General features: G+C 35.9%; 1 protein-coding gene across 3 annotated transcripts in view; it reads right to left on the bottom strand.

Annotated features, from left to right (window-relative positions):
* Window positions 1-23,884, bottom strand: part of SGTB (small glutamine rich tetratricopeptide repeat co-chaperone beta) — a 59,706-nt gene that overhangs the window by 3,087 nt on the left and 32,735 nt on the right. For all 3 annotated transcript variants that reach the window (XM_045848250.1, XM_045848248.1, XM_045848249.1), the window contains 8 exons: window positions 23,403-23,506; window positions 20,884-20,953; window positions 15,696-15,795; window positions 6,986-7,090; window positions 3,378-3,516; window positions 3,213-3,275; window positions 1,112-1,149; window positions 807-890 (listed from right to left, as the gene is read on the bottom strand). In XM_045848250.1, the coding sequence (XP_045704206.1) occupies window positions 807-890; window positions 1,112-1,149; window positions 3,213-3,275; window positions 3,378-3,516; window positions 6,986-7,090; window positions 15,696-15,795; window positions 20,884-20,953; window positions 23,403-23,506 (703 nt within the window). The remainder of the gene's footprint in view (window positions 1-806; window positions 891-1,111; window positions 1,150-3,212; window positions 3,276-3,377; window positions 3,517-6,985; window positions 7,091-15,695; window positions 15,796-20,883; window positions 20,954-23,402; window positions 23,507-23,884) is intronic.

Raw genomic sequence — 23,884 nt, 5'->3', positions numbered from 1 at the left:
ATAATACAAGGTATTTATTTGCTCTTGTAGTGAAGTCTTAATAGTCTCCCCTATGACAGATGTCACACCCACTTGCGGGTTTATATAGAAGTGACTGAACAGAACGGATTTTTAAAAGGGCAAAGAAATTTAATACAAATGCCTAACTTGTGACCCTCAATTTCAAATGTTACAAACTGCTATAATCATGCCACTTAAAGATCACTCTAAAGATGCAATATTGCAAATGGGGTCACATGGTCATGATTACAAACAGCAAATGATGCTTCAGATAAAATTTTCAGTGACAGCATCACACAGATTGAAAAAGCAGCATATCTTAAGCACCTTGGTTGGAAGTGAAGGTAATGAGATGATGCAAGGAGTTCCTTTAGTGATGACATGCACTGGGAAGTTTGAATAAAGCCGTTCCCTAAACTCTTTGAACAAGGGTATATGTAATATATGATTTTTAAATATATACGTGTACCTGAATTAATGCATACTTGAAGTAGCTGCTTGACTTCACTCTCCATCCTTGAGTAGCTATTCAAATCTGCTGAAAAACTTTTCCTTGAATCCCAATCTGGAGCCCTACCCTTCAATCTGAAAATCCCAATTTAAGAACTCCTTTTAAATTTAGCAACTAGTGAGGCCACTGATACTAACAGTAAGTGATACAAATTAAAAAAGAAAGCCCTGGCCCCTTCACTTTAGATACAAACTGTAAAACATAAAATACTTTTTTTTAAACTATTTCTGTTTTAACTAGAGACATACTGTAAAATAAACACTTTTTTACTGTTTCCATTTTAAGTAACACTTACGCTTGGATGAGGCTGGACAGGTCAGTTAGGCCCCCGACTCCAGCAGCAGGTCCCCCAATGGCATTTGTCATCATTCCTGACATTCTGGAGTAGGCAATATAGTCATATTAATGAGGAGGATACTGGCCAAGGAAAAGTAAGTGAAATATACTACATAATGTAGAAGGTGAGACTAAACGTGTGTGATTTGAAGTGCCAATCGACTGGCAGTCAGGGTAGTTTTATCATTTTGGAGCTGATGTGCTCAAATTAGGAACTGGCAAGTGGAAAGGGGAAAATGTAATATGCTCTTTCTATATACTTACAGCTGTTGAACTTGAGGATTCTGCATTAAACTTGCTGCCTGGAATTGAAAAATGGCATCTCCCATTAAAGGTAGTTAATATTTAGGGAACTTTAACAAAGATTTCTTTAAAAAAAAAGAAAAAACAGGAATGAAAGCTAAACCATATGTGTGCTAACATTCTGAAGAGTTTTAGTGTGCTATATGAAGTAAATGAAAATATAGAAAAGAGGTAGTAGAAAAAATAGAATTTAAAATACATAGTAAGGATAGAGAGACTATAAACAACATGATAAACTAAGGATATTGATAGCAGTATACTTATTATTACTGATTAGACATATATATTGCCAAGTGGGGAAATAGAAACTTTGAAAGTATAAGGAATCTCCTACACTTCAGAGAGTCCATTCCAAAAGAGTACTCTTAAGAGACGTGACCTGGTTTCATGAGGCTTAGTAGTTTCAATTTTTGCCATGCCTAAGTGGGAAGGGAACTGTATTTGTACACACATGCACTTTTAAAACTTTCCATTTTGAAAGCATAAACATATCTTCCTTAAATTGGTAGTCAACAATATTCATGTAAAATTTAAATTTAGTCTAAATATTTATAGACAGTAGTAACTCTAATAGCGGTCCCCTAAAACCTCTTAATCTACCTACTGGGCCCTCTGTAGAGTGTCACACAGTATGATTTTAACCACCCCGCTTCTGTACCTCCTAAACAGTAGTCTTACCCTCACATCAAGCATCTTGAGAGCTAAGCCACATTGAAAACTAAATCCATTTTCACATCCTGCTACAATAGTGTAACCTGAGGCCTGGAAAAAGGTAACGATAATCAAAAATGTCATAAAACCTACAGAGAGAAATACACTTGTTGGTATTTAGGTGTAGCAAGACCAACTTCAATTTGGCCTCAATCCTGAGACTCAAGACCTTGTCATTGAATCACTTGCAAATCAGTCAAAACATTATTTCTCTGGTACTAAAAGCAAGTGGTGGCTTTCTCAACACCTCGTTTAGGGTCAGTGATTAAAAAATTAACTACTGTCTACAAAGACTTCAACTAACAACTTTAAACTACCAATTGCTGCACACTACCAGTTGTTCAAAAACACTTCTTTATCTCACTAGGAATGAGCCATCTGTACATTTCAGTTCAGCTGAAGATTTAGTGGATGCCAGATATTTTTTGAAGGAAACAAAGCTGAGTAAGAAGTGGTAATGCCTTCCAAGGGCCTAGCACCTGGCAGAATAGCTCTCAGCCAGAAGCATACAGTCACCCAAGGGGCTTTATCTGCTCAGGTAACATCCTTGACCCACTAACTCGGAGTTTCCACATACTGAACCAGAGCACATGTGTTTTCCAAAACATCTATAGGTCATTTTGTTGGTTTGGAGGATGGATGTCTATATATATGAATTATACTAAAAAGTCAAATTAACTCCTAAGCTAGAAAGGAAGCAGACACCGCTGAGAGGAGAGCGGTGTCTTTCCTTCAGTGGTTACTGTAGGAAACCACAGTAACCCAAATTCTCAGACCTCAGTTCTTAGATATCTTCCTAGGACCATTTTCATGTGAGAGAATGGTTTTTAACCTTCTGTAATCTGCGGACCCCTTTGCCAATCTGTTGAAAAATATGGTTCACTCCCTAGGAAAATGCACATATCCATATGCACATGAATTTCTGTATACAATTTCAAGGACTCTGTTGGTGTCCTAAAGTCTATCCCTGGCTTTCTCACAAATGGGTACACAGGCAGGTTAAAAATCTCAGCCATAGCATTACATCACCACTCTGTTACCACCACCACAACCACAAAAGTTCCCTTATTTGTTTATAAAATATTTTAGAATTACAGGGTCTGGCACAAATAATGCTCCCTTTTTATTACAATTTTTTTTATAAAATCATAAGCATGTAATTCTGTAACATAACAATATCACACTCAAGCCTATCAAACGACATTTTAGGTGAAATGTTCAAAATAAAACTAAATTATTACACCCATACTGTTAATCCTACCAACCACACTAAAGCAGGAGTTACTTCTGCCAGACCCTGTATATTACTTTATGGAAACAGCCAGCAGAGCAGAAAAGAGACTATACTCACCATACTAATGAAGGCTGGGTTATTTATTAAGCTAGCCATGTCAAAGCTCAGTCCAGTTCCTGTCTGTAAAACAGTTATATCTGAGAATTATTCTAACCACTACAATCTGATTACAGTAAATTGTGAAAGACAAAATATTTCACTCGTTCAGCATTAATAACTTACAGGACTAGATACCTCTCTTAACTTCTGTTCTGCTATTTTCAGATTTGACTTATAGGAATCATTTTCAGGGTCAAGATCTAATGCCTTTTGATAACTTGTAACTGCTTCTTCAAATTTATTCATGGCAGTGAGAGCTAGTCTGAAAAGAATAAAGTATAAGTTATATGATTAAAAAATATCGGGATATCACAAATGTACTCAAACATCTGTCTTGGTATTCAATTAGAATCCAGATTACACTTAATGTATTCATTATACTGTGGTTCGCAGGAGTAGTACTAAAATTCCTTCTAATCCCAAGACTCTGTAAGTCTGGAGTCTCTCCCTTCTGCTTGCTGACAACCTTGGCTGTTGTATGTTAACCACGAACTTAATGCTTAGAAATGAACCTTAACCTACCCTTCCATTTTTAAGCCTAATATGTGAAGTAATCTGCTTTATAAATGATTAAGCTCCACAAAGATGTGAATTAACTAACAATCCTGTGGTCATAAACTCCATGATGTTAAAACCATTTTAAGGACTCGGAACTAGATTTGTGCTTCAGAATGTCACACTTTCTTCCCACTTCCTGGCAGAGACATTGAGTCACAATAAATATTCATTTGTCATAAAAAATAAAAAGAGACTGGGAAGTACTGCTGGATAAGACATGTTAGTTGTTAAACAGATTCAGTCAGCATCCTTTACAACGTAAGGCATTATTACCCCAGTCAGAGAGTGAGTTATTAAATTTTTGTTTTTCACCACCCAGTTAGAATTTATTTCTTGGAAAATTACTTCAGAACTAAACAATAATGGCATATATGGAGAGACAGGATTGAGGTTTTTATTTGTTTGGGAGTTGTTTTTAATAAATTACTATTAAGTCTTGGCTGACTTACCTCACAGACTTCCAATCTACCAGTAAAATGCAGTGTCTAACCACAGAAAAATTCTCAGGCTCTAATTAGTTTTCTACCAGTCAACCGTGAAAAATACTTCATCACAGGCCTCAATTAATCAACAGTCAATAAATATTTACTGAAACCCTAATGTGCACCAGGCACTATTTTGATTGTGCAATGAAAAAAGGTAGTTATTGAGTTTAAGAAAATTTCGTTCTACATGGGTAAGATGAGCAATGAGCAGACAAATAACAAAGTAATATTAAAGAGAATGAACGAGAGAGCTGTCCAAAGGCACTCACACTGACAAGACCTAACTGATGAGAAGGCAGTCAACTGAAGATCGGGGAGGAGCGTGCTAAATAGAAGCAGCAGTCAACACGAAGGCCCTAGGAGTGATGCAAGCCTAGTGTGCCTCAGGGACACGACAAAGTGATGAGGAGGGAGCACAGAAAACTGTGGAATGAGATGACGTCAGAGAGTAATCAGGTGCCAGATAATACAGAACCATGCTTTGGAGTCTGGATTTTATTCTTGTTGCAATGGAGTGACATGATCTGATTTATGCTTTGGAAAGCACTCTCTGGCTCCTCTGCAGAGTGGGAGTGGAGGCAGAGAGATCAGTTAGGAAGCTGCTATAGTAGCCTAGGTAAGAGATGGTCATTTGGACAGGGTTATAAACAAGATAGCAATCAATGCTTGAAGTCATGATGTATGTATGTGGAAACTAGAATTAACAGGACTTGCTGATAGATTAGATGTATGAGGTATAGTAAGAATGAAGGACGACTCCTAGGCTTTTGACCCAAGACCTGGTAAGTAAATGATGGTAACATTTACTGAGAAGGGAAAGATTTAAGAAGGTAAGGCGAGTTCTGTGTAGGACATGTTAAATTTAAAAGGCCTATTAAACATATAAATGGAGATGAAAAGAAGTTGAATATGATATGGAACTCAAAACTTAAGACATATAATAACTTAAGAGATCTATCAACATACTGAGTTGATTTTTCTTATTCAGAGTAGTTATAATGTACCCCAAACACTGATTTAGCAAATGCTGAACAATTGTTCTAGAGGAAATACAGGGTTAGGTTCTTGTGAGGCTCTTTGGTCACAATATTCTCATCAACTAATCAATATATAATCTTGTTTTATGTGTGTTTCTACTTAAAGAAACTTATTGACTACATATCATTGATTCATTAGCATTGAGCTAACAGCCAACAGCACTAACTCACGCCTGAATGAAACTTACCTGATGTATATTTTGTAAGGCACATTGCAGCCTCCTTGCACTTAGGAGCACTAGGCAACACTTTGGCTTATGTTTGGGTCCATTGTAAGCAGGGAAATAAAAAAAAAAACAAAAAACAAAAAGGCAAAAAATACAGCATTAAATAAACTGAAAAAAGGGTATGTGTTTACAGCATGAGAGCTGAAACAGAAAGGCAAAGCATTGCCTTACATAACCTCAGCTGAGGTCTACAAAAAATTTTAGCGAGGAGGTGAATTCATGAATACAGAATCTGTGAATCGTGAGTATCTACTGTAAATGGAAATCGAAAGCATAGGACAGGATGAAATCAGAAGAGATAATGGACAGCCAGCAGCAGCAGAGGAGAGGAGAGAGCCCTGGAGTGCACCATTACTTAGAGGTGGTAGAGAAGGAAGAACCAGCAAAGAGGACTGGAAAAGAACACCCAGTAAAGTAGAAAGAAAACCAGGAAGCCAGGAAGTGGGGTGTCACAGAAGTCTCGAGTATGAAGTATTTCAAAAATAAGTGAATTATGCCAAATACTAAAAGACGGGTAGGGTGAGAATACAGAACTGAACTTTGGCCCTAGCAAAATACAGACTATTGGTGACCTTGAATAGAGCTCTCAGTCGAATGATATAGACAAATTGCCCTATCAGAATGCGCTCTAGAGAGAATGAGAGATGAGGAAGATGAGACAGGAAGTACTGATCGCTATCAAAGGCTTTGTAGAGAAAGGAACTAAGAAATGATGTAACTGTGTGCAAGGGTGGTTTTAATGGTCGATTCTGTAACCTTTTCATATGAAGTCATTATCCCTGTTAGAGACAGGGAAACTGGTGTTGCAGGAGATAAAGCAGAAGATTACAAATGTGAAGTCCTAGAGAAGGTACAACTGGATGAGATCTAAAGCATGAATGAAGGCACCAGCCTTAGATAAGAATCCTTCCATGTTAACAAGAAAAATGGCAATCTGAGTAGATACAAATACAGGTACGTTGGTGGATTTAGCAGTAGGAAAATGAGCTACTTTTCTTTTAAATACACCTATTAATATTTTCTCAAGAGTAAGGCAATATCATTAGCCGAGAGTCACATGGACAGTTTAGAGGAAATATGAAGAGTAGGTATGAAGCAATAAACGGAGAAAGTGGTGAGGTGAATTCAGAAGAAAGTATATAGTAGTACAGTCTGCCCAAATACTAAGTACTCATGAGATCTGTGGTCTTGAACATGAAGTGAGTCTACTCATGGCTATAATTGTTCTCCAACTATTCACCACGCAACTAACCATCTCCCTCCCAAGCCGCAGAAACTGCAATCATTTCCTCCCTCAGTGTTATGTTTATTTTCTTATTAGTTGAGAGGGTGCAATATTTAGCAGGAAATTCAAAACCAAGCCATCAAGAACAGAATTATCTGGGACAATTTGGTACTACTTTGAACATTCTCCCAGAACTTACCCCATTCTCCCATAGGCCTTGCTGTACTTTGAATCAATTGCTATTGCTTTTTCACAATCCTTTATTGCATCTGTGTAGTGACCTAATTTACTCTGAGCAGCAGCCCTAAGAGAAAGAGAAGAGAGTTTTTATTGTACGCATCCAAGACACTAATTTAGATTTTCAGGTTCTAAGACAACTACATTCTCCATGTCCCAATTTGTGTATCACTCCCAGTAAACATCTAAATCTAACTGTCTTAAGATAATTCTATAATCAAATGAAAACTCAAATAAAATTCAGAGAAAATATGAAAGCTGCCTTTCACTGTTTGTTTACTTTGCTATAGAAAAGACAAAATGTGTAAAAGCCATACGACTGACCTTCCTATTTACTGCCTTTTTAATTTGCCCAAACAGAAAACTGAAACACTAGGACATTTGGGATTACTAGGGAGCACATAGAGTGAGTGAGGGCTGGGAATGGCTACCTACAGTATTGTGCTGTTCAGTGATCACTTTACTAGTAGCATTAAGATCACTGCACAAGTCTAAATTGAAAAACCCAATTCAACCATGTGCCTAAATCTGGCTTTTAATTAAGGATGGCAGCATATTCCATCTACTTAGCATAGAATCTCAAAGCGATTAAGAACTATGTAATCCCTTCCAAGTTATGTCTAACAAACTCCCTGGAATAACCGGGACCTGACAATATAATGAAGCCACCTGTTACCCCTCCACACAATCCTGAGAGCAGACAGCTCTCCGTGTCCCTGTTGCAGTGCTGACTTCAATCCTCAGGGCCACGATAAACATGTAGAATTTCTGTTCAACATGCAAGTTGTTCAAACTGAAAAGTTCCCAAATGTCTCCTGTCCTGCATCCTGCCACCACCCACCCCACCCATTCTTCTCCAGACTGAATACTTCTACTTTATTCATTCAACTAATTATCTCTTGAGGGCTAGTGAAAGCAGACACTTTTCTAGGCATAATATTGGGGTGGCCAAAAAGTTCGTTTAGTGTCTTGTAAAATAAAAGACACATTTATCATTTTCACCAGTAGCTTTATTGATTTAGATATTTTGAGTATGTCAGCTCTCTTCCACGATATAATGTTGATTGTTCTCAATTATGTCTCAGTTTGATCACAATGAACTTCAGCTGGTCTACCATGTGGAGCACTGTCCAATGAGAAATCTCCAGCAGAAAACTTCACAAACCATTTTTGACACTTTCAATCAGTCATAGTACCTTCTCCATACACGGCACAAATCTTTTTTGTTTTTGCATTTCAGTTGAGTTTTGACCTTTCTTGAAATAAAGCATAATATGTGGAAAATGTTGCATGTTTTCTTCCATCTTCACTATTAAAATGGCTACACAAAAATTCACCAATTTTGATAAGTTTTTTTAAATGCATGCTGATATGACACCACAATACAATCTAGCAAAATTGTTTTGAATGAAGTTAAAGACAACTAAGCACTACTAGACCATCTTACGGAAAAATACCAAACGAACTATTTGGCCAACCCAATAGAGCAGTAATCAAAATGATATTCCTGGCTTTTAACAGTGCTTAAAATCCTCAGGAGAGCTGGGAGGCTATAAAGAAAGGCAGTGGTGAGTCCAATATGCTGTGAACTTTTCTTCTTATAGCATGACTGAGACCCTTACTTCTTAAACTAACATTATAAAACCTGAAAAAAATAAACAGAGTCTTCTTTGCTTCAGTTAAAAAAATTGTACCTAAAAATACTGAATTCAGCTAGCATGTTTTAGTAGTTCATGTGAAAAAGAGGTATAGGTTTATTTGAACACTCAACACTAACAGCATGACAAGGATGACCATTAAAGAAGCAATATAGAATGTATCAATTCCCATTAATTGGAAATAAAGAAAGTGAAGTAAAAATAACACAATATAAGACAAAAAAAGGAGCTAGGGAAGGAAAAAAAAAGCCAAAAATAAGATAGCAGAAAACAATTCAAACATATAAGTCTCAAAGTTGCCTAGATGAGAATCAGATTCTCAAATTTCATACATAATATATTACTTAAAACATAATCACACAGGTTTGAAGTTTAAAGGGGACAGAAAAGAACAATCAGGCAAACTGAAAACCAAGCAAGCAAAAGAAAGCTGGTATAGAAACTATCAGACATAAGGCAAAGAGCATTATTACAGACAGAGTCATTATTTATTGAACTTCCTTTTTAGTTTAATTTTAAGGAAAGCATTTACATGGTTCAGAAGTCAAACCTATATTAAAAGTCTCTCATCCTATACAGGATTGGTAGGAATGCAGTAGGTGATATAAAATGGGAATGAGACTTCAGAAAGAATGAAAAAAGCAAACTGTCAAACTGAATAAAACAGAAACAAATAATCCTAACTGTATGTATATTTAAAAAAAGAATTCAAGTAACATTCAAGCACAGTACTCTGATACATATTCTTAGTGAGATGTATTCTGATGGCAAAAATAATTGCAAAGAAATTTTGAAGTTTACACTAGAGTGGCAATGTTGGTGTAATACCATCTGAAGGCTACCGAAGGATAGAGCTGATCCGGGAAGATGCTGATAATGTGGGAAAGCAGGGTATTTGTCCTGGGGGAAGAGGGATACAAATGTAAAATAGGGGAAGGCAAAGGAAATCTCTGTGATAGTGACATGTGAGTAGAAGTTGTCTGTATAAATTGATGACTTTTCAAAAAACATATTACCTCACTCTGTCCACTGAAAAAACCTAGAAGCAATAACATTTCATTAGCAATGATCACCTCTTGCAATCAGTTCTTGGTTTCTAAATACCATTCTCTATTAAAGGAGCAGCAGCTACTTGTTGAACCCACATCTAGAGCAGAGGAAACACAATGCAAATCTGGAATACCTTGTTGTCTTAGAAAGCAAGAAAATGTTAGAAAACAAGTTATATAAAGGGCACATAGTCAGTTTAAAGGAGCTCCTGCTCCTACTAGCCAAATATGGTATAATTTAAGTGTGGGAATAACAATTATGGTAATTTATTATAACACATTGAATGGTAATTTTTAAAAATTCATGTATAAGGCGCCAAATCCTGAACTCAAAACCAGATATACAGAGATGAAGAAAACACATCTGTCCTCTGGTCTTTCACTGTCTAATAGGGAAATAGTCATGTAAATAAATAAATAAATAGTATGATAAATACAACAATGGAGGTATCAACAGAAGAGACAATTCAGAGAAAGGTGGGGTTAGCCCTGTGCAGAGCTATGTAATGGCATTTCTGTAATAGGGAAGTCCTTTACCTGCACCATCCAATACAGTAGTAACCCCAGCCACATTACTCAAGAGAACTGGAAATCAGCTAGTGCGTTTTTATTTTATTTTCTTATTTTATTAATTTTACATTGCCATTTTACTAATTTACATTTTTTAAAAGATTTTATTTATTTTAGAGAGGAGAAAGAGAGGGAGAGAAGCTTCAATGTGTGGTTGCCTCTCACACACCCCAACTGGGGACCTGGCCTGCAACCCAGGCATGTGCCCTGACTGGGAATCAAACTGGAGACCCTTTGGTTCGCAGGCCAGTACTCAATCCATTGAGGCATACCAGCCAGGGTATTTTACTAGTTTACATTTAAACAGCCACATGTGGCTAGGAGCTACCACACTGGACAGCACCACTCCATAGGCTATGGCGGGGAAGAGCACAGGGGCATGGTCAGGAGGCTGGGAACAGAAGAAATGAAGAAAATCTTCCCAAGAGAAGCAACATCTTCCAGGGTCTTGAAGGAGGACTAGCAGTTGACCAATCAGATAAGGTAAAAAATATTTTAGGCAGAGGAAGGAGCACATAAAAGCATGGAGAGGTGTCTCAACATGGTAATTTTTAAAAGTCAGTAAATTTCATATTAAATGTGCATAGAGAGTAGAGAGAAGAGAAACAGAGTAGGAAGGAAAGTAAAGATAAAGTTAAAAAAGAGCCTAGATTATAAAGGATCTTAGGTATCATGCTGAGAAGCTTAAATTCAATCACGAAGGTATTTCCAACTAGTGAACAGAAAGCAAGAATCAGATTATTTCACATTTTAGAAAGGTCCTTTTGGCATAAGACTGGAGTGGGGAGTGCAAGTAGAAACTGGAAGCCACTAGTTTAGCAACAGTTAAGAGCCTGGACTAAGGGGGTAGTAATGGAAAAGGAGGAGGGCACAAAGGAGCTATTTGGGAGGGAAAAGAACAGGAGAAGAGGCCCTGATCACTGCCTCCAGATACTGATAATAAAACTAGGAATAAAGAACTGAGAATCAGACCCAGAAAGAAGAGTGGGTGGAAGGGAAGAGGATGACTGTTACAATCTTGATAGCTTTAGCGTCAGATCACCGAGGGCAAGCTAGGATGAAAGCAGATTTGTGTGGCTCACGAAAGAGGAGAGAACCTGAACCTCTGAGGCTGGAAAAGGGAAGAGAAGCCTGGCTACACCTGAGTCTCTTGTGAGATGAAGCCAAGCACGCCGGTGTCTGAACTGAATAACAATGTGGTCCGCTCTCTCTGCCCCTGCTGTCTGGTTATCAGGGCATAACTAATGAAATTCCAACAGAACAATACAGTTAAAGTCACTGTGTTTTCAGACAACCTTGCTTTTTTCAGCTTGTGAGCAAGAGCATGAATATTGTGCTCTATTCTTACGGAAAAGAAGACAGAAAAAAATCAGGGGTACCTTACATTTCTCATACTACACGGTGGGGCAAAAGTAGGTTTACCATTGTTCATATTGAGACAGTATTTTCCATTGTTCATGGAAAATAATATAATAATAAATAATAATGTAAGAATAAGCTGTTTTGTGTACTCACAACCATAAACCTACTTTTACAACATGCTGTATATATAATGCATAAATAAATTCTAGCAAAAACCTGTTCCTACAACTAGGAATTACATTGTTTCTGAAAAAGACAAATATTGAAAGCTTAAAACTATACTAATAACTTTATATTATTACTCCTTGCAACTACTAGTATCTGTATTTTAAAATTGAAGAAATGAGGCTTGAAGAGGTTAAGTGTCTGCCCAAGGTCACAAAGCTAGTGAGTGGCTGAACTGAGATTCAACACCAAATTCAACAAACCAAGTACAAATTCCAGTGAACCTAACAAATACATGGTGTTTATGGAGGTAAAAGAAAAAGTGGAAAACAGTGTGGTCTTTGTTTCCATCTCTCTCAGAGCTCACACTGTCACCAGCATTCCTTGGTACAATGCCCTGACGATCCCTAATCTTGCCTTTTTAACTGTACTCTCTAATCTAAAATGCCTTCCCCTCTTCCTCTGTCTATCCAAGTTCTACCCATCCATCAAATCCAGTTCCAACTCAAACTCCCCATTACTGGAGAGGCCTTTCACTCAAATTGTTTCCATCACGCTCTCTCTCTTTCCTATGTATCTTTAATCCCATTTATTGCCTCAGTCACTCAACCATTCATCCCGGAAACATGAGACTACTAGGGGTAAAGTGATGTACTTGTCAATGAGGATGTACAAAAGAAATAAGAATACTGTTTAGGGACAGAAGACATAGAAAACTAGCTAGTTTAATATGAGTATCATTTCATACTAAAAAAGAACTTGGAAATGTTTTAGACCTATACTCAATCATTTGTTGTTTTATGTATACAAGTGTTAATGTGAGTGTGTGGTCACTTCAACATGACCTTAAATTTCTCAGCTTTTTCTGTAGTCCTCCATGCATCTAACAAAACTTAGCTGAATTCCTCTAAAGCACAGTGCTAGATACTATAGGAGATACAAACAGATATAAGATCCAATCTCTGTCCTTAACCTGAAGAAATAAAATAAGTATGCATGTAAGATAAGGAAGAACACATGATAAACTTATATAAATGTTACATATCAGGATAAAGAGCTGCTGGGAGTACAAAAAGAAAGCAAAAATAAATAACAGGTTTTCAAGGAATGACTCAGGTTTTCCTGGTATCCAAACTGAGCCTAAAGCATCATTAGGATGCAAAAGGTCAAAATAGAGGATGAGTGATTAAATAGAAAGACTCATGCTTAACAAATATGCCACCTGATTGTTTTCTAACTCGTAAGTTACTTCTATAAAAGTAAATTTTGGTTCATTTTATTGAGGTTAATATGTGAACAATATTTTGATTAGTAACAAAACTATAAAAATTAATATCAAAAAGAGTTAGATCTGCTATTCTGAGTTTCCAACTTCTGATGGCTAACTGACTAAAAAAAAAAACAGCAAGGGGTAGTTGGCAAGACTATAGGCTACTGAAATATTTATAGCTACTACAGTCTAAAAAAATCCTAAAGCTTTATTCAATATTTGTATTAAATATACAAATTAGATCTTCTAATTATTTGATATTAAATTGCATGCTCTATTACTAAACTCTTAAGGGGAAAAGATGCTACTTAAATATAAAAGAAGCATGATCATTGATTTCAAGTTAAGAATAATTAAATGGAAAGCAAGCACAGGTATTGCCAAGAATCTCATTTAATACATGGACATAAGACTATTGATGACCCTTAATCTCATTAAAATAAATGATTTATTTAGACTCAATTTTGCCATATTCATAGTTCAAAATGTATGGCTTACTGTGCTCTATAAATAAGCAATTTCCTGGTAACATTTGTATCTGGTCATAACATTTTGTGACACTGTTAAATGTATTTATTTACAGATTTCATATACTAAATTAAAATATTATGTATATTCATCTGATTACAGAGAATAAAATTCAAACATAAAACCACAGCTTAGGGAATTTATTCTCCACTAATAATTTGGATTTTCTATTTTCCTGTCCTAGATTATTAGAACAGAATGTTTTTGTGTTTGTGAAAAAAGAGAATGTAGAGTTCCATTATGGCCCGAAATTTCATGTGGATCCAGGTCTCCCACAAATAACACAATGATAAATTCTGGACAAAATGTACACATACACACACACAAAAGAATACTGAAAGCATCCCAGGTGACCATGAATAGGAAAATGCAAACTGTAGTGCATTTGAACAGTGTAATACCCCTGAGCAATTCATAAAAGAACCACTGACACATGTAACATCATGGCTGAATCTCAAGACCATTATGCTGAGCAAAAGAAGTTTCACAGTAAAATGAAATGATTCCTATGATAGGAAATTCTAAAAGAAACAAGTCCAATCTATGGTGGGAAAAAACTAAACAGTTTCTTCTGGTGATTGCTTTAGGCAACTGATGCTAAGGATATATGTGGAACTTTCTGAGCTGGTAGTAATTTTCAATATCTTGATAAGGGTTGAGTTACACAGGTATGTGCATTTGTCAAAACTCAGTGAAAGTACAGTTAAGATGTGTGCATTTTACTGCATGTAAATTTTACCTCAGAAGAAAAAATGTAAACTATTGAACTAAGTTAATGATGTGCATGCTTAAGTATTTAGGAGGGAAAGTGTACCAGTGGCTGCAATGTACCTTGAAATGCATCAGAAATAGATGGAATAATGAAGAGAGAGGCACAGACAGAAGAATAAATATGTGATATAGCAAATATACTAAAATATCAATCACAAAATCTAGGTGTGGATATATAAGAATTCACTGTAAACTTCTTTCAGCTTTGAAATTTTTCATAAAAATATTTGAGGCGAAACAAGAAGGAAAATGACACTAGATTAATTCAGAAGTCCTGTGAGACTTTTATTTTAACAGGGTTACCACCAGACTAGTACATCAGAGAAAGACAATTGACTCAGTACATTTGGAACCCAATAAACTTGGACTTCTCTTCATATTCTGATCAAAGCAAAAAAAAAAAAAAACCAGACTGCACAGATAATAATGGTAACAGCTATGTGTACAGTACAGTCCTCTCTACTCAATGCTCTCCTACTATTTTATATGTATTAATGGGTTTATCCTCTAAAACAAAACTATCAGGGAAATATTGTTATCCACTTTTTATCAATGAGGAAACTAAGGCATAGATATGTTAGGTAATTTCTCAAGGTTCCAGAGGCAGTAAGTGTCAGAGCCAGAGATTAGAATCCAAAGTTGGGGTCAGAACCCCTACCCCTAACCACCTCCCTATGACTGCTCACTTCAGTGACTTTGTAACAGACACAGTGCGACCTGTGGTACTCTTCTCAAGTGCGTGGATGACGTGAAACTAGGAGAAAAAACAAATTATCCAAAAACATGAAGGGACACATAAATTAGAGACTAGAACAAGATAAAATTTTATGGGGATAAAATATAAGATGATTTTTGCAGTTTTATGATATTGGAAAAAATGGACATTATAATGTTTGCCAATAGGTTAACAGAAGTAAATTAAGGTACAGCTATCCATATAGTAAAAAAATAAAAAAAGCACTGAGTGTTTATTTGCCAGTCACAATGACAGGTGCTGGAAATATAGATGAGATGAAGAGGTAACAATAGACTAATTTCTATCAATTTAAATAACATTTATGCAGGATTTCAATAAAAGAACATGTTTATGATATGCCTAGTGAATAAAGCTGAATCTAAGACTGATTATACTTACATCAAACAAAATATGCCAAAAAGTTAGTAACAGAGGTTGCCTCTAACAGTAAGTTTGTGAGTTGATTGTTTTCCTTCTTTATATCTAAATTTTATAGTTCTACTTCAGAGCTATTAATGTAAATCTTTTACAACAGTAAACCTGCCATAATAATGCCAGTTTACCTGTTGCAGTAATAAACCGCATTATTTGGATCCAGTTCTATTGCCTGGCTGTAACAATCCACTGCTGCAGCATAATTTTCTTCTTTCATGTGGTTATTGCCTAAAATAATCAGGAGGTACAGTAAGAACAATATATAGGAAAAATATAAACTCTGAAAGATAAATTTTAATCACAGAAACTCCAATAATACAAAGCTCAACAACATGATTTTTCAGTCACATAGCAGATAAATTCTGTATTATACAATAGGGTTGATATTTCTTAGCCTTCAGTATGTTTGAATAATTTTGACAATAGGGAGTCTTAAAAAAATTAATGTTCATATATCTTATAAAATCCAAGCTTTAATAAGTGAGCAAATGCACTAATTTGATGATACCATGACAGAACTGAATCTCTTCTCACCTTCTTTATCTTCATCTCTTTCCTTCCTTTTAGAGCTGTCCCCCCACCTTAATGCAACACCCTCCTCAGTTATCAGTCAGTCTAGATCTGGCCTTCTACTCCTTCCCTGTCAAAACACACATCTGCTGAGCAGCCATGCCCTCGCAGCTGCTGTGTGGGTGAACTGGTAAAGCCAATCATGCTAATATGCTACTGGCAGATAACATTTTTGTGCTATCTCTTCCAGACATAGGTTCTTTTGAAAAGGAGATTATGAGACATTAATTTCTAGTAAGACAGAATTTCAGACACCATGGCTAGCCCACAATCAGCCTACTGATTTTCAGGAAGAGCACTGGCAGATAACATGGCAGTAATTTCACTGGTCAATAAAATAAGGGATTTCTTGTGGCTATCTTTAACATTCTATTAAAGAAAAAAAGACCCATTCAAAAGTTTTAAGACACTAAAATTAGGAGAAAATATATCCCAAAAGGCTCTTTTATTTCTCCTGGCTGTCTGGAGACTACAAGCTCTCCTATTAGGCTAGTTCTTTCATAGATCATTAGCTAATTAATGGGAGAAGGTGGGGGGGGGCACATTTGCAGGAAGAGAAATAGGAAGATTAAATGCACGTAGATAAAAGCATCTGAAATCATAAAAAGTTACTGCAAATTAAGAATCAGAAATTAATACAAAGAGTGACTACTAATGCAAACACAGTTTCTTTGCGGGGAGTCATAAAAATGTTATATACACATGGTGATGGCTATACAACTCTGTGAATATAGTAAAAACCAATGAATTTGTATACTTTAAAGGAGTAAATTGCATGGTATGTGAATTATAGCTCAATAAGGCAGTTTTTTTTAAAGTTAAGAAAGTTAATTTTCTCCTCCCCCCAAGAAAAAGAAATGAATAGAGTGCTTTTAAGGCAGTTAGAGGATTAAATAGCTTTTCTGATTAAGCAAGAAGTTAACTACATTAGTCTAGGTACTTAGATTAAGTTAGATGCTTCTTCCATGTAAAAGATTTACATTTTCTGGGTTATTGGGATTTTCTAGTTGCCACTGACCTTTTTATCTTGGGGTAGCATTTTATTATTACCATTAGTAGTAGTAGTAGTAGCACTAGTATTAAAACCTATTGTATGTCTTAGACACTAAAAGAACGATTCAAAGGATCAGTAACTCTAGAAGCTAGTTCTTTCAAAAGATAAACAAAATTGACAAATGTTTAACCAGATTCATCAAGAAAGAGAGGACCCAAATAAATAAAATCAGAAACGAAAGAGGACAGATTACAACTGATGCCACAGAAATACAAAGGATTGTGAGAAATGACTGTGAACAACTACATGCCAAGAAATTGGACAACCTGAGTGAAATAGACAAACTTCTAGAAACATACAATCTGCCAAAACTGAATCAAGAAAAAGCAGAAAGCCTGAATAGACCCATAACTAGTGAAACTGAAGCAGTAGTCAAAAAACTTCCGGCACACAAAAGCCCTGGACTGGATGGCTTCACAGGTGAATTTTACCAAACATTTAAGGAAAAACTAACTCCTATCCTTCTCAAACTATTCCAAAGAATCCAAGAAGAGGGAAGACTCACAAACTCTTTTTTATAAGGCCAGTATCATCCTAATTGCAGAACCATGTAAAGACACAACAAAGAAAGAAAACTACAGATCAATATTACTAATGAACAAAGATGCTAAAATCCTCAACAAAATACTGGCAATCTGAATTCAGAAATACATTAAAAAGATCACATGCCATGATCAAGTAGAATTCATCCCAGGGATGCAAGGATAGTACAATACTTGCAAATCAATAAATGTTAATATACCACATAAAGAAATGAAGAAAAAAATCACATGATCATATCAGTAGATGCTGAAAAATGGATTAAAGACAGTCTCTTCAATAAATGGTATCAGAAGAACTGGACTGGCACATGCAAAAAATATGAAACTAGATCATCAATTTATATCATACACCAGAATAAACTCAAAATGGATAAAATACTTAAGTATTTTAATTCGTGACACCATAAAAGTCCTAGAGGAAAACATAGGCAGGAAAATTTCAATATTGCAGGTAGTAATATTTTTGCCTATCTCCTAGGCCAAGAGAAATAAAGGAAAAAATAAACACATGGGACTACATCAAACTAAAAAGCTTCTGCACAGCTAAAGAAACCATCATTAAAATGAAAAGGGAAAACTGACTGTATTGGAGAACATATTTGCCAATGATATATCAGACAAGGGTTTGATCTCCAAAATATATAAAGAACTCATACAACTCAACACCAGGAAGACAAACGATCCAATTTAAAAAATGGGCAAAGGTATGAATAGATATTTCTTCAAGGAGGACGTACAGAGGGCCCAGAGACATATGAAAAGATGCTCAGCATCACTAGCCATCAGAGTGATGCAAATTAAAACCACACTGAGATATCACCTCACACCAGTCAGAATGACCATCATAAACAAATCAACAAACAAATGCTGGCAAGGATGCGGAGAAAAGGGAACCTTAGTGTACTGCTGGTGGGAATGCAGACTGGTGCAGCCCTGTGGAAAACAGCATGGAATTTCCTTAAAATACTGAAAATGGGACTGCCTTTTAACCTAGTGATTCTGCTGCTGGGAATACACCATAAGAATACAGAAACACCAATTCAAAAGACCTTAATGCACCCCTATGTTCATAGCGGCAGTATTTATAATAGTTAAGTGCTGGAAACAGCCTAAGTGCCCATCAGTAAATGAGTGGATGAAAAAAACATGGTACATTTAAACAATGGAATACTAAGCAGCAGAAAGAAAGGAGTTCTTTTTTTATTTTATTTTATTTTAATCATTGTTCAAGTACAGTTTTCTCCCACTTACTCCCATTCCAGCCCACCCACCCAACCCTCCCTACTTCCCCTCCCATTACCCCCCCCCCCCCCAGTTTTTGTCCATGTGTCCTTTAAGTTTGTTCCTGTGAACCCTTCCCACTGTCCCCCCTCAAATTCCCTCCCCTCTCCCCTCTGGTCACTGTCAGTCTGTTCCCTATTTCAGTGTCTTTGGTTATATTTTGCTTGTTTCTTTGTTTTGTTGTTTAGGTTCCTGTTAAAGGTGAGATCATGTGGTATTTGTCTTTCACTGCCTGGCTTGTTTCACTTAGCATAATGCTTTCCAGCTCCATCCGAGCTGTTGCAAAGGGTAGGAGCTCCTTCTTTCTTTCTGCTGCATAGAATTCCATTGTGTAAATGTACCATAGTTTTTTGATCCATTCATTTACTGATGGGCATCTAGGTTGCTTCCAGCACCTAGCTATTGTAAATTGTGCTGCTATGAACATCGGGGTGCAAAGGTTCTTTTGTATTGGTGTTTCAGTGTTCTTAGGATATAGTCCCAGCAGTGGAATTGCAGGGTCAAAAGGCAGATCCATTTTTAGTTTTCTGAGGAAGTTCCATACTGCTTTCCATAGTGGGAGTTCTCGCCTTTTACAACAGCATGGATGGAACTGGAGAATATTGTGCTAAGTGAAATAAACCAGTCGGTGAAAGACAAATACCATATGATCTCACCTATAAGAGGAATCTAATGAACAAAATAAACTAACAAAATAGAACCAGAGGCATGAAAACATGGAACAGTCTGAAAGTACCAAGAGGGGAGTGGGAGGGGATAATGGTGGAAAGAAGGGGGAGAGACTAGACAAAGAACATGTATGAATGCCCCATGAACACGGATGTGGGAATTGATTGTGGGAGTGGGGAGTGGGATGGGAGGAGGAGGGCAAAAAAGAAAAATTTGGAACAACTGTAACAGAATAACAATTAAAAAATGATTAAGAAAACCTATTGTATGTCTTTTCCTCAATGTATATATACTATAATGTATATATATACCACATGTATAAACACATTTATACATATTGATGAAAAAAGCTTCAAGTTACAAAATATTTAATACACAAAAATTCAAGACAAAAATGATGACTTTTGTGAAGACAAATATAACTAAGGATTGCATAGCACTTTATAGTTACATAGTATTTTCCTATTAAATTGTCTCCTTTAATTATCAAAACAATTACATATGCCCATATTTCTCTGATGTGTCAGGGAATAAGAATAATGAACTCCTCTTGGTTTCATCTGATTTTACTGTGGTTTTCAGAAGCAAAGCACGTAAAAATATTTGAAAGCCACCTTTCAGGAAGGTACTGGTTGGCTAGAAGACACAATTAACACAGATGCCAGGTGTAACATGTAACCCAGAATAACCCTCTACTTGACAATCTACTGTGGCCATTTGTTTTCACACAACAGTAATTTATTCATTAGAACCAAGAATGTTTTAATATTCACTATTAGATAATTTAATGATATAGTGATCAAATGTGCTAATAAACATGTAAGTGCTACATGCTTGCACTAACAATTTTCAAGTTACTCAAAACACTAAATATTCTAAAGTTTAATAATAAAAATTATTTTCATCTCTTTAATTGAGCATAAAGAAGAATTTGGGATTCTCGAGTACACCCAGTGAATACAGTTACAAGTAATGGTCCTTAGTGATGTGTTTTGCAAGTTTTATGCACAGACAGTCTGGTTCTCTGAAGCAAGCCACACCCATATCGCCCACAAGCCATTCTATATTTTTAGGCTTCTTCTCAATCACATTTATTTCTGTTTCACAGTGTAAACCAGAATCTTATCGATTGATAAAGGCACTTTCTCCAGAGATTCATAAAGTTTTACCAAATAAGTCATTCTTCTATGAAATATTTACCTTCATCTTTTAATTGGTCAGCTTTCCCCACATCTTCAGGTACTGAGTTTGAGAGAGGCAGAATGTCATTCTGAAAGTAAATAAACATTACTGTACTTCCTTTTAGCTACATTAGGAGTCACCTCAAAGAACTGTAAGTAATGTAATAATGCATCCCCCATATATAGTAAATCATATGTAATTCCACGTCAGGAACTCTGACACCTAAATAAATAATAGTGTTAGCAAGACTAGGGAGAAAGTCCTCACATACTTTGATTAGAAAAAGAAATATGTGGAATTTTTCTAGAAGATAATGGGCAACTGTGAATCAAATTTCTTTTCCTTTCCCCATACCCAGGAATCCTGCTTCGTGAACAAAAAAATGGAACAGGTATATGAAACATAGGAATAGAAAGGTGTTCAAGGGATTGTTTATATTAGTGAAAATTCTGAAATATAATGTTTACTATCCTAAGAGATATCTCCATAAGTCAAATTCACAGTTTACCAACACAAGCATTATGGTGTGATCCTATCATTTAAATATGTGCACACACAGATATACACACATGCAGGCTGAAATCAAAGACTGGAAAGGTGTTCACAAGTAGTAGTACATGGAGATAAAATTTTCAGTCTCTATATCATTCTGACAGTGGGCATATATTATTAATTTTATCATAAGATAAAAAAATATGAAAATTCCTGTTTTTAGTATCTACTATCATGATGAAACTTCTTTTACATTAATAAGGCTTAAGCCAAAGGCACTTCTGAACTAAATGAAAATTTAGAAATATCTTGAGTGACATGTTTCCATTTTAAAAAGATTTTTTAAAAATTGTGTTGCTTTTAAATTTGACTCTGGAGTTCATAAATAAGCCTATATTTTCAAGCAAGTATAATTTGTAGCCAACATACCTATGTAACATTTATGATATAATCTCCCTTACCCTTTTTGTTGACTAAGTGTCAATAAACTTGATAGCTCTAACATCAAGATGTTATAGTGTCATGGTGTTATGGAGCCTGTTTCAAAAAACTGTGTTTTAAAAATAGCAGGCAAAAAATTTTTACAATCAAAAACAAAGCAAAATAGCAAAAGAAAAAAAAAGAATTCTATTTAAGCAAAACAAAAATTTGAGCTTCCTAGGAGATACAACAAGGAGTTCTGATCTCTTCAGTACTAGGTATGACAGTGACAGGAGCTAGAGAGAGAGCGAATCCAAATGCTACCTCAAGCCCAGGCCTCTCCAGTATCTCGGCATAAAGGTCGGTTTTGGCCACAGGCATATCTAGCCCCCAAAACAGGGTTCCCAAAGGAGGCCATAGCCCAGGCAATGGAAGGATCCCAACAACCAAAACAAAGAGGAATTCCCTGATGAAGAGCAGAGAGACCTGCCATTGTCCCTTATATCCTGTCATGTAATTAGAATTCATCTGTTTGACAAATTAAAGTATAGCTGTAGTATTCTCTTTCCAAGAATAAAAAGAGAGGAAAGGTTGCAGGTTCGATCCCCAGTCAGGGCACATACAAGAATCAACCAAGGATACATAAATAAGTGAAACAACAAACCAGTGCCTCTCTCTACTCCATTCTTTACCTCTCTCAAATCAATAATTAAAAACAAAAACAAAAACCATAAAGAGGGAGCAGTGTACTGCCAAATCACCATTCTCATTGCAACTCTAAGAGCTTCTTCCCAACAAGCTCTAGAAAAAGCCAATGTGGTATTGTCAGCAATGTCCCCTCGAGGCTGAAGCATGTGCTACATGTTTCAGCTGAGCTCCCTGCTCTGTACTGAAGCTTCAACACAGAGCTACAAAAACAAAAGTTGTTCATGATGTACCACAATGTAATGAAAAAAAGAAACAACCCACAAAGAACATCCCTAATCTTAATTTTTTTTTCAGACAATCTTATGGTCCACGCTCCCTGAAAAGGCCAGAAACCAGAGACCATATAAACAGTACTGGTGGGCAGGAGTCAGAAAACTTGGGTTTCAATCTTAGTTTTGCATATTGACCCTGAACCTTTCTTTTTTACTTTATTATTGTTTGTTTGTTTGTTTGTTTGTTTTTTACCATTCCCTGTTTTAAAGAACTCATCAATGGCCAAATTTGAAGAAATCTCTTCAATATCATGATTCAACCTCTGATTAATCTATTTTTACATGGCTGCTTCCTAAAGATTAACCCTTTTACTTTTTAACTTATAGTCCATGTTTTAGGGGAATGTCAATTCTGATGTTGGAAATCTGAAAACGCTCTGATACTGTGAAGGATTTAAAAAGTCAACTAAGACATATTAAACATAAAAAAAGTGAGAGGATGAGAATAGCTACTACTATGAAAATCTAAAGCACATTAAAAAATTACATTGATATTTTAGGTCACTAATCATATCCATGTAGACTGTCTTATACCTAGAAAGAAGTTAATTACTTATAGACCTGGTCCCTGAAACAGTAACAATCCAACATAATATTATAGTCATACTTAAATCAGATACTAACGAGAAAGCAACGACAACTTACCTTACAGAAGGAATTTGTGAACATTTCTGTCAGAGGCTGTGACACCGCTAGATGTGTATCTTCTGGGCTGATTTTAAAAACTGTCTCCAAGCACTGAATTGCAACTTGAAACAAATTTTAATAATGAAAAAAAAATTAGCAACCTAAAAAAAAGAAACAATCCTTTTTTTTCTGGTAGAACTCTGTTGCCATCTGGGGTAATTCAGCATTTATGATCACAGAACATAAGGAAAATGGTTCAGCTGCATAGAGATTTCTGTTTATAGACAAGCTACTGAGGGAAGACAACTTGATTTCTTATTCCTCACTTGAAGAAAAATGTTACTTAAAATATAATGCTCAATATGTCTATTACATCATATTCTTGTTGAAGCAAGTCATTATCTACTTTTGCTGTATAACTAGGGTACTGACTGGGTGGAGAGGCATGGTAGGCGATTTTGCTACAAAGGAAGTCTATTGTTAGATGACAAGACACCTTA

This window comes from Phyllostomus hastatus, unplaced genomic scaffold (genome assembly GCF_019186645.2).
Source record: "Phyllostomus hastatus isolate PE091 unplaced genomic scaffold, TTU_PhHast_1.1 phas_contig_58, whole genome shotgun sequence".
In the NCBI taxonomy this organism is placed as follows: Eukaryota; Metazoa; Chordata; class Mammalia; order Chiroptera; family Phyllostomidae; genus Phyllostomus; species Phyllostomus hastatus.
Note: the sequence above shows the minus strand (reverse complement) of the source record. Positions and strands in the feature narration are given on the sequence as shown.